Raw genomic sequence first — 12,314 nt, 5'->3', positions numbered from 1 at the left:
TGTTGTGTTCCCGTATTGACTTACCTTGCGCTACACTTACCTGTTGTTCCTACTGGCCGTCCTAGTTCTCCTCAGCTCCTGCTCTCCGTCGTCTCCATGCTCTCCAGCTACTGGATCTCCCGAGAAAGAAACAAAGACTGTATCACCCACAGATAAGCTATACCGAAACATTCCCTCTCCCAGCCTGCTTACCTGGACTGCTATCACTGCTGTGTTGTTGATCATCTCTGTTTAATAAACCTGGTGTTGTTTTTATTACTTACCTCTGTGTTCCCCGTCTATCCGCTGACAACTTATTAACCATAATTAGTTATCACTTTAGATTGTCACAGAAAATAAGAAAATGTCATTAATGCTTTAATACACCCTTTATTGGACATTAATTACATTAGTATTAGGAGTTCCTTAAAATGTTTACAAATACATTAAACACACACACAGACACAGACACACGCACACACACAGACACATGCACACACACGCATTTTGGGTTTCCACGTTTTATTGGGACTTTCTATAGAAATAATGTTTTTTTTATACTGTGCAAACCGTATATTCTGTCCCCTAACTGATGTATTTTAACAAATTGACCTAATGAGTATTTGTATATATTTCATATTGAGAGCATTATGTTATTTATTTTTAAAGTGGTTATGTTTAGCTTTGGAAATAGACTTAAAGAGATAGTTCACCCAAAAATGAAAATTTGATGTTTATCTGCTTACTCCCAGGGCATCCAAGATGTAGCTGACTTTGTTTCTTCAGTAGAACACAAATGATGATTTTTAACTCCAACTGTTGCAGTCTGTCAGTCATATAATGCATGTCAATAGGAACACCATCTATGAGAGTAAAAAAAACATGCACAGACAAACCAAATTAAACCCACATTGATGTCCTAAGACACAAAACGATCGGTTTATATAAATACTATAAATACTGTTCGGTTTCTCACACAAACCGATCATTTCATGTCTTAGGACATCAATGTGTCGTCACGAGCCACAGGGTTTCATTTGGATATGTCTGTGCATGTTTTTTTTTTTTACTCTAATAGATGGTGTTCCTATTGACATGCATTATATGACTGACAGACTGCAATGGTTGGAGTTAAAAATCATCATTTGTGTTCTACTAAAGAAACAAAGTCACCTACATCTTGGATGCCCTGGGGGTAAGCAGATAAACATCAAATTTTCATTTTTGGGTGAACTATCCCTTTAATGTTTGTCATTGGTCTCTACAGGTTGTATGACTGTGGTGTCACAGATGAAGGTTGTGCTGCTCTGGCTTCAGCTCTGAGATCAAACCCCTCACACCTGAGAGATCTGGATCTGTCTGAGAATAATCTAGGGCACTCAGGAGTGAAGCTGCTATCTGATCTGAAGGATGATCCACATTATAAACTGGAGACACTAAGGTAACAATAATTTTTAACAATTTTCATCATCAGATTTTCATTACGCAGCGGCTGTGACCCCCCCCTGCTTGCACAGGGAGCGTGCCTTGCAACCATGGAGACATTTGTGAGAGGCGGTGCATAATATCATTGCGCCTGCTGCACCCATAATACGACAGCAAAGTTCCTTGATTATTACGCCAGAATGAGAGTATAGTTCCTAGCCATATCGGCCTAGAAAATCGCAACTTTTCATTTTCTGTCGGTCTTAGTACACGATGTAACTACAGAAGAATCAAGTTTTAAATAGGAAAAATATTGAAACTCTTTGGTAATTTTTGAGCAAGATGCTAACGGTCTAATCAGATTCAATGAACTATGCTAAGCTATGCTAAAAGTGCTACTGCCAGCCCCGGAGATTGGCTGAATGGATTCGAAAACGGTAAAACTCAACTGTTTAATTCTAGGGGAGTTGGAAAATGAGCCTATTTTCAAAAAAAAGTGGAGTGTTCCTTTAAGTCTTATGTACAATTATATATTTTATTTATAATCATTTAAAGAAGTGAATGTTTTTCAATGAACTTTTTGATATGATTAGAATCTTTTTGCTTCTCACGTGCACAGAGAGAGAGAGAGAGATCCATAAAATGTCCTGTGATATCACCAACACATGCTCCACATGTGTTACCCAAAATCAGAGATAAAAAATGACCCTCAGGAATTCAAATATGCCATGTCAAAGTTCGAAATCATCCATCTGCAATTTATTCGCCAAAAAGACACCCAAAAGTTCATAGGTCATAATGTTAGGTCATATCGTTCCCTGGAGGATAACCCCAAATGTCTAAGGTCATGGGGTGATACAATGCTCAACCATGGGGGGAAGGTAACATCGTGGGTGGTCAAAGATGTCAAAGCCATTAATCATTTTGTCATAAGCGCCATCATAATAACTACTAATATTCTTTTTTTCTTTTTTCTTTTTTTTACAGTACATTTGTTTTACAATATATAGATATTACTGTCATAGGAATAATTATATAAATCTTTATTATATTATTGTAATAATTGTTTTGCATCCTAAAACACCAGACTGTAGAATGAGACACTATATCACAACTAAAAAGATGTTTGAGCATCTGCTTTTTCTTTGTTCAATTTTCACACTATATATGGGTTGAAGCTCTTAGCTTTGAGCTCTCAAAGTGCACCAGATTGATGCATTTAACCTTAAAATGTACAAAATTTTCTTCTGGGTGGCATGCCCCCAAATCCCCCTATTCTAGAAGGACTGAAGTCCACCCAACATGGTTTTTCACTGTTTGGACTAAGTCCGCCTCTGCCTGTGCACTCTACACTTTGAAAACCACAGGCTTAAGGAAGCTCACTTTATTTTATTTTAATCACAAAACAAATGAATTGCTTAAACAAAGAAAGTTTTTTTTTTTTTTTTTTTTACAAAAAAAAAAAAATGTTTTATGTTTATCTTTCATACATTAGTCATTTCATTTATCATTATCCTTTCTGTTCTCTAGACTGAAGCCCTCTGTGCCTGAACCTTCTGAAATGAATCTTCACTGTCAGTCTTGTGTTCACATTGTTGATTGTGATCAGTGGGTTCAGGTGGATCCGTCTGTCTGTACAGATGAAGGAGGGTCAAAGTTCAGGATCAGCACTCCGGCGGGTCGATTTGAGTGCAGCAGGACCAGAATAAGATGGGTCTGTGCTGGTGACGTCACTCTCCAGTACTGTGAAGTGGATGGAGGTTTCCTCAGTGAAGAGATAAATAGGCTTCAGTATGAGCGAATTGGACCAGTGATTGATGTGACAGTGATCTCAGGCAAACTGGAGGAGGCCCATCTGCCTCATTACGCCTGTTTAGCAGAGTCGGACCCCTCTCTTCAAGATGCTGTGAAGCTCCTCAGCAAAAGAGATGAAGGAATATCTTTACAATCTGTAGAGTTGACCCGTTATCATGCCAAAATACTCCAACCATCCTTCTCTCTTACAACTCTAATTAAAAGCTGGATCATGTCATGGGAAGTACACTGCGATCTTCTTCTCTATATGCGGTGTAAAGATCCTCTCATTCTTCACATCTACTTTTTTCCAGTGAATGACACTTGTTCAAAAGAGAAAGTTGAGCAGAACGAAAAATCAAGTAATCTGATCAGCCATCCCAGACCTAATAGACCATTTCAGATGAAAACACCGCACCTTCTTGAGGTTCCTGGTGCCTCTGTTCATCCCATAGAGGGCATTTCATTTAGAACAGATGTTGACCCAAACTTCTTCAAGGTCATGCAGTGCCAGCATGGTGACATACAAATGAATCTTGTCAGAGAGGAGGACAAGAAGTCTGTGTGGATTGCCACAATTTGGAAAGAGGAACTTTTCCAGTTAAATCAAAGGCAAGTCCAAGATGAGCCGGAACAGAATTTTGAGATTGATAAAGTTCAATTTTTTGATGAACACAGATTGGCTCTAATTCAAAGGGTTAAAAATGTGAAGAGCATTGCAGATCAACTTTTTGAACAGAGAATAATTCATCAGGAACTATATTCTGAAATCACAGATACTCATTTAACCAGTCAGGATAGTATGAGAAAGATCTGTTCCACAGTCCATTCAAGTGGTATGACTGCAAAAGCTCAATTCATTGTGATTCTTCAGGAACAGGAGCCCTACCTCTTTGAAGAACTGCATTCTGATTATTATTCTTATTAATTTGCTTTAGAACAACAACTGCAATCCTATCCTGGACAACCATTTAGGTGATCATGTTGACCAGTCTTTAAGATTTGACAAACAAATCTCCTCCGTAATTGGATCCAGCTTTTATCAGCTTCGCCTTCTGTCTAAAATCAAAGACTTTGTTACTCCAAAAACTCTAGAAATGGCTGTTCATGCATTTGTTACATCTCGGCTAGATTACTGCAACTCCTTATATTGCAGTATTTCTAAATCTCTTATTGCTTGTCTTCAGCTAGTCCAAAACGCTGCGGCCAGACTTCTCCACAAGTGTCGTAAACATGAACACATCACTCTTATTCTTAGATCTCTTCACTGGTTGCCTGTTCATCAGAGAATAGACTTTAAAATTCTCCTTTTGGTATATAAATCTCTACATAATCTAGCTCCTCTTTACCTTTCTAAATTTCTTCATCACTACACTCTGTCTAGAAGCTTAACACTCTGAGGTCTGAAGGTATCGCCGGCGATACCACCGTGGTTTTTTTCTTATCAGTGTGAAAGAGACTCAAAATACTCCGTCAATGTTGCACATACAATTAAGAGTTATACACCATTTTAATCTGTGGAATATCTTCTTTCATTTGTGTACACTCAGAGTAAAAACAAAATGTTGTGCTTTTTGTAAAATAAAGAAAACTAACATGATGCGTGATCTCTCGTCTCCCTCTGAACGAACTCCAATCTGATAGTTCTTAGAAAATGAACTGTAACTTAGTGAATACTAATGACAAAAAAATTACACTCATGTCTAAAAAAAACGTTAAGATGTCAGGTTTTAAAACATATAAGTCAAATCGAAAACAAACCTTCTGTGTTTATGTAATCTGTATGAAAAGAGAGCCATGTCAGAAGTCTGTGATTCAGCTCATTATCCGCTAATGCGGCCACGCCCACGCAGAGAGCGCTATTCAGACGCAAATTCAGTCAATACATGAATACATCATCTCAATCGTGTATTAATTGTCTTGAAAAGTGTTTTGAATAGCCATATTTAGCGATCTCTTGCCTCTGTTAGTTCCTTGATTGTCACATGATTTGCCTCTTCTTTTACTGAGGCATTTGTGGACAAAAGGGGCAGAGCGCCCTCCGGCTGAAGTATGAATTAAAAACACAGCATCCAGCACTCATAATGATGACAATAAATATAGAATAATGCATATTACTCCTCTGTATAGAAAATTGATATAAACATATGAGAATCCATCAATATTTCTCCAAATGTGTATGCTTTTAAGCATATTAAGAATTATGGTCAATATAAGATTTTAAGAGTCAAAATGTGAAGCTTGAGTCTTAGATCTTTTTAATGATGTATAGTTTGTCAACTGCACATCAACATTTAGGCTCTATAATATAACAAATATAGTAGCCTATATGAAATGCCCTAGAGGTAGGAATGTTCAGACGCGTTGCATCACAGAAATACGTTATATTTTAAAGTATATTAAAATAGAAAACCATTATTTGGTTAGAGACTTCTTTTAAAAACATTATAATGGCAATGTGTTCAATCTTTTGACTGGTAGTGTAATTTAACATAGGCCTATACACAATTTTCTTCATATCATGTGCAATAATACGTGCATGCATGAGATCACAAAAATCATGTTTTTTTTTGTCCTGAGTGGACTTTAATCCTGTTATCAGCATGATCACAGAGGGTTTTTTCACAGCCTACCTGACTGAAAGGCCTCATTAATATGCAAGTCATTTCAGGTCATTATTATTCAATTCTTTTGTCTTCTCAGGTGAGAATCACCCATTATACATGAGGATTCACGCCCCCATGCATACTGTGTTTCTTGACCAAAAGTGTCTTAGAAAATTTAAATCTCTCTATTGTTTTATATGAAGGAGTAGGCAGCATAATTTTTACATAATTCTGAAGCAAAAACTCTAGTCTACAACCTCCAATACCCAGAAGTCTTATGAACACAGATTTAATATACTTTTTTTGGCCTTATTTCAGTGACTTAAGTTTTTTGTTTTTTCAATAACCACGCATAAACATTATTCCTTCAAAAATACAAACATGTACGTACATGTTCCTCACATATTATTGTAGCCTAGTTTGTGCTGAATACAGTGTAATGACACTTTTGTCATTTATATGTTTATGAACAACTGAAAAAAGCACAAATGTCAGGGCATGTCAAAACTTCTCCAAGCCCCAAATCAGCCTCAGACTCCAGAGGGTTAAGATCCTGCGACCAGGCTTTGCTGGTAGTCCCTCACTGTAGACTAAAGCATAGAGGGGAGCATGCTTTTGCGGTGGCTGGGCCACAACTCTGGAACTCCCTTCCTCTAGAGATTAGAACGGCCACTTCTTTGTCTGGTTTTAAATCTCTTTTAAAAACTTACTTGTTTTCACCAGCATATTGATTTTCTTTTTTTTTTAGTTTTGATTTTTGTTTTGGTCTTCCTGATTTATGGAAGCTTAACTTTGTTGCTCTTATTTTTGTTTTCTATGTATGTTATGTTCTTCTTTTATTGTTTTTCTGCTGTAAAGCACTTTGGTCAGCCTAGTGGCTGTTGTAAATGTGCTATATAAATAAAATTGGGGGGTTTATCACAAAAACTCATGAAACGTTGTACACGCGTCAAGAGTGGTGAAAATGTATGTCTAATATGGGTTTCAGAATTAGGTGTGGCAAAATGGCTTGATAGTGCCACCTACAAAATTTCAAATAAGCGCCCTTTGCACTACGTTTCACGAACAGGTATGAATTTCGATATACACATGTAGCGCGCTACGTTTCACGTACAGGTATGAAATTCATGACACATGTCACAGACCAATACCTATAAAAAAGCCCCTGGGTGCAAAACCCAGCAGGAAGTGAGATATTTTGAATTTTCTCTGCCAAATTTTTGCAGTTTTTGCCATTTCCAGATGTTGAACTTTAACAAACTTTTCCTAGAGATTCTATCAGATATACATCATATTTGTTCAGCCTAATCTAAAGACCTTTGTGACATTAAATTGCGAAGATCTAGAGTTTTCGCTGAAGGGCGTGTCCATGGCGGCCTGACAAAATTCAGTGTTTCGCCATGAAAGGAATTTGTTGTAACTCAGGCATACAATGTCCGATCTGCTATAAACTTCACATGTTTGATTATAGTCCTGGCCCGAAGACATCTACATGGCAGTATTCAGTAATAGTCAAAACACCACCGGCTGGCAGCAGGAAGTGTGGCATGTCAAAATGTCTTTGCCATATTTCTCCTGTTTTTACTCACTTACATGCATGTCACCCACTATTCACTGTTTCCCTAAGGCCACCGTGTGGCGGTGGCCCCGGGTGCGAGGGCCCTTTCATCACTGCTTGCAGCTTTAATTTTATTTATTTATTTTTTTGGAGTACAAAACGAATTCTCTTCGCTTTATAATATTAAGGTTGAACCACTGTATCTTAATATCAAAATATCTTAATTTGTGATCTGAAGATTAACGAAGGTCTTACGGCTGTAGAATGACATGAGGGTGAGTAATTAATGACATTATTTTAACCCTTTAAATCGTACTTTATCCTATACATAGAATACATAGAAAAAACTTACATTTTCGATGCATCAAAATATCCACCATAAGCAGCTATCTGACCTAAACTGGGTTCTGATTGGTTCATTGTATTCTAAACTTAATTGGCAATCAATTGTTGAAGCTATTAAGGTGTGCTGACCCAAAAATCTTTTACAAACCTGGGCCAAGTTTAAACCAGTAACCAGCATCACAGCTGGCAAAGGGGCATGTCTGACTTTGACATGTACAGTACAGTCCAAAAGTTTGGAACCACTAAGATTTTTTATGTTTTTAAAAGAAGTTTCGTCTGCTCACCAAGGCTATATTTATTTAATTAAAAATACAGTAAAAAACAGTAATATTGTGAAATATTATTACAATTTAAAATAACTGTGTACTATTTAAATATATTTGACAAAGTAATTTATTCCTGTGATGCAAAGCTGAATTTTCAGCATCGTTACTCCAGTCTTCAGTGTCACATGATCCTTCAGAAATCATTCTAATATGCTGATTTGCTGCTCAATAAACATTTATGATTATTTTCAATGTTGAAAACAGTTGTGTACTTTTTTTTTCAGGATTCCTTGATGAATAGAAAGTTCAAAAGAACAGCATTTATCTGAAATACAAAGCTTCTGTAGCATTATACACTACCGTTCAAAAGTTTGGGGTCAGTAAGAATTTTTTTAATTATTTTTTTGAAAAGAAATTAAAGAAATTAATACTTTAATTCAGCAAGGATGCATTAAATCAATCAAAAGTGGCAGTAAAGACATTTATAATGTTACAAAAGATTAGATTTCAGATAAACACTGTTCTTTTGAACTTTCTATTCATCAAATAATCCTGAAAAAAAATATTGTACACAAATATTTTGTACAATTGTACACATTAAATGTTTCTTGAGCAGCAGATCAGCATATTAGAATGATTTCTGAAGGATCATGTGACACTGAAGACTGGAGTAATGATGCTGAAAATTCAGCTTTGCATCACAGGAATAAATTACTTTGTGAAATATATTCAAATAGAAGACAGTTATTTTAAATTGTAATAATATTTCACAATATTACTGTTTTTACTGTATTTTTAATTAAATAAATGTAGCCTTGGTGAGCAGACGAAACTTCTTTTAAAAACATTAAAAATCTTAGTGGTTCCAAACTTTTGGACTGTACTGTATGTAGGGCATTGCTCGACAGAACCTACCAATGACTTTATCAATGAACAACATGATTGAACAAAGCTTCATTTTGGTCCAAAAGATCCATTTCCTGACAGGAAACGCCTAGCCTTAACCGGAGTGATGACGTGACTTCTTTTAACAAAGGACTCTGTCTAAAGGACTTCTTAGCTCATCAGCAATAAACTAATCAGAACCCATCACGTGGATCTGATCACATTAAATCTATTGATTCTCTCACAAAACCCTCTTGTATTATCGGACGGAACAGGAAAAGACCCATCAACGGATTTAAAGACGAATCTGTCCTATCAATACCTCCCTTGTGTTGACCGTCCATCGTGACCCGGTCACTCGTGACTCCGGTCAAAGTTTAAACTATGCTTAAGGACTCAATCTTGAATCTCGAAAGGGACAATTGTCGATTACTTAAAGTATTAACTATATACAGAATAATACATGCCATGATGTAATTACTAACATGTCTATTCAATGTATTCAATATGTGGGTTTTCTTCAAATGCATTATTGTATCATTGTTTTAATTAGGTCAGTCTAGTAATATGTGTGTAAGAAGTGTGCCATGTTTGAGTTCTAAATGCAGAATTTATAATTCTGTGTAATTCTGTGTGAATGAAACATTGAAATTCAGTATCAGGAAAATATTAAGAAACTTTATAAAGTTGTTAATAAAACAGGAGAATGTTCTGCAGATATCACGCGATGTGATCAATAGACAATAGACGAGGCGTGTCTAATCTCCGTAGCAACGTCTCATTGGAGGATCGCTCCCTTAAAACTATGCTGTCCGAACAAGCTAATGTCAGAAGCTGGAAGTCAGAAAAGGCCAGAAGTCGGTCAGAAATCGCTCGAAATCGGTCAGAAGCCGGTAGCCGAAACACCGCTACTTTGACCACGGTGGAAAAGTCGCATGGGTCATTGATAACTGATTGACCGGGGCTGATTTTCCATCGAACACCCGACTTCAACCACGAGCTGCGCCGCTGATCATTCGACAGCCGTCACATCCAGACTCCAAAACACTTCGTGAAATATCTGACCAAAGTCTCCCAAGAAGAGAGCCGCTCAAGCCAGACGCTCAGCCAGCAGCATCCTTCAAAGCTTCCGCGCAACCCACAGGGCTTTCCCGAGAAGACGTCACCTGAAAGACAGCCAATCCAGAACGGGATTCCGCTGTACACGAGTCACGGAACAACCCGATTACCTCAGCTGTCACAGCAAACGCAGTACAAGCAAACTTCTCTCTCTCTTGCTGGAAACTGGTGAAACTCCTTTAAACCTAAAGAATCAAGCCAAAGCTCTGCTTTTGTGATTTTCCTCAGGTTATGAGTTAAGTTAGCACTGAACTTGGGACTTTTCATAACTCATCAACTCCGCGAATGTGTGTGCATGTATGTATGTGTGTGTGTGTGTGTGTTTAGCCTTAGTTTCCTGTAATCATTAGAAGTAGTCAATAAATCTTGTTTTGATTTTCACATATACGAGTTTCTTGTGCTGTGTATCAAATTACTGTCTTAAACTCAAAGATCAAGTTACCTCTTGCTTATAATATAATAATTACAATAATAACAATAATCATAATAAAATATTGTTACTGTTGGCCGCAGAATAATATTTTATCCAGAATTGGTAAAATACTCTAACCTCAATTTTCGCTGGACGAATAATTGATGGAGTGTTAAATATTAATTCTGAATCATTTACAGTGAATCATTTACAGTTGATTCAATTCTTATTCCCTGTAACAATTAAATTGAGCTAATAAATAGGCTAAGTCCTTACATGTATATATTGCCATTATTATGTAATCAAAATGAAAATTATTATTGCTGGTCTTCAATGATAATGTCAAGTTACTTTAATGTATTTGCACCAAAAAAAGGATTTATGCTGATATCGTCCAAAACCACACTTTGCCAGGGGTGTTTCCAAACTTTTGGAGGGCAGTGTATACACACACACACACACACACACACGTTTATATATAATATGTGTGTGTTACAGTTCACGTCTCCCCTGGACTCCATTTTCCATGATCCTCACTGTTCCACACCTGCACTCACTTCCTCATCATCTCTCCTGCTCTCCACGGATCACATGCACCTGGACTTTGTAATTAGCACTTTCTATATATTGGACTCACTTCCCTGCATTCTTTTTCCGTTGTTAATTGTCTACCTTATTGTACATTTGTGTTTGGTTGCTGTTTTGATCTCCTTTGTTTAATAAACCCGTCTTTTATTTGGAAGTCCGATTCTGCCTCATCCCTGCTGCAACCTACACTTGTGACTTTGAGGACTTCCATTTCAAGATGGGATTTTCATCACCCCAATCCCTCCTGCTGTACAGACATCATACAGCTCAACGGTGGACCGTCTATGGGCCCTTCGAATCATGGAAATGTGTTGGATTTCAGGAAGCTTCGGAGCGTTATGAATCAGTGTACCGAATCATGATTTGGATCGCGTGTCAAACCGCCAAGCTGCTGAAATCACGTGACTTTGGTGCTCTGAACCGCTGATTCGACACACTGATTCATAGTGCTCCGAAGCTTCCTGAAGCAGTGTTTTGAAATCGGCCATCACTATATAAGTTGTCATTTTGTTTTTTTGGTGCACTAAAATATTCTCGTCGCTTTATAATATTAATATTGAACCACTGTACTCACGTGAACTGATTTAAATATGTTTTTATTGCATCAATGGATCTTGAAAGAGGAAATGTCATTGCTGGCTATGGAGGCCTCACAGAGCCATCGGATTTCAACAAAAATATCGGTAACACTTTACTTGAAGGGGTGTGCATAAGACTGACATGACACCTTCATAATCATGACATGACACGTGTCATGAATATGAAGGAGGTTTTATGCATGTTTATGACAACTGTCATTAAGTGTCATTCGCTCAATTATGTCATTTTTAATGCAAAGATGACATTGTTTGAGATGTCCGAGTTATGACAACTTGACATAAACCAATACATCATAACCTGTCAGTGTCTTTGTCATGACAACTTGACATTATTTAGCTTTATGGGTTAACATTGCATTAAACTGTCATGTAGTTGGTTTTGACATGAGGCCATTATAATAGTGTCATAAATATGTATCTTGAGCTCAAGTACAGTGGTACAAATTGAACTTGTCATTAAAATGTCATTAAGTGACAATACTCTGACAAATAATTTTATAACAGCGTCATGACTATTTTTAATTTCATGTTTATTTTTTGTGTTTTTAAGTTTCCTCCAACAGAAGGTCAGATAATAGACAATTTCAAATTTCGTAAAAAAGATGACACTGTTATAAAATAATGGTAACACTTTATTTTAGGGTCTTTTAACTAGTTGCTTATTACTATTAGCATTCATATGGCTAAAATATTGGCTGTTTATTAGTACTTATAAAGCACATATTAATGCCTTATTCT

At 36.9% G+C, this 12,314-nt stretch overlaps 1 protein-coding gene across 1 annotated transcript in view; it reads left to right on the top strand.

The window, feature by feature from the left end:
• LOC125248150 (NACHT, LRR and PYD domains-containing protein 14-like) overlaps positions 1-4,694 on the top strand; it is a 66,949-nt gene extending 62,255 nt beyond the window's left edge. The window contains exons 12-13 of the mRNA XM_048159830.1: positions 1,247-1,420; positions 2,935-4,694. Of these exons, the coding sequence (XP_048015787.1) occupies positions 1,247-1,420; positions 2,935-4,126 (1,366 nt within the window). The 3' untranslated portion in view covers positions 4,127-4,694. The remainder of the gene's footprint in view (positions 1-1,246; positions 1,421-2,934) is intronic.
• Positions 4,695-12,314: the final 7,620 nt, after the last annotated feature.

Source organism: Megalobrama amblycephala, linkage group LG16 (genome assembly GCF_018812025.1).
Source record: "Megalobrama amblycephala isolate DHTTF-2021 linkage group LG16, ASM1881202v1, whole genome shotgun sequence".
Classification (NCBI taxonomy): Eukaryota; Metazoa; Chordata; class Actinopteri; order Cypriniformes; family Xenocyprididae; genus Megalobrama; species Megalobrama amblycephala.
Note: the sequence above shows the minus strand (reverse complement) of the source record. Positions and strands in the feature narration are given on the sequence as shown.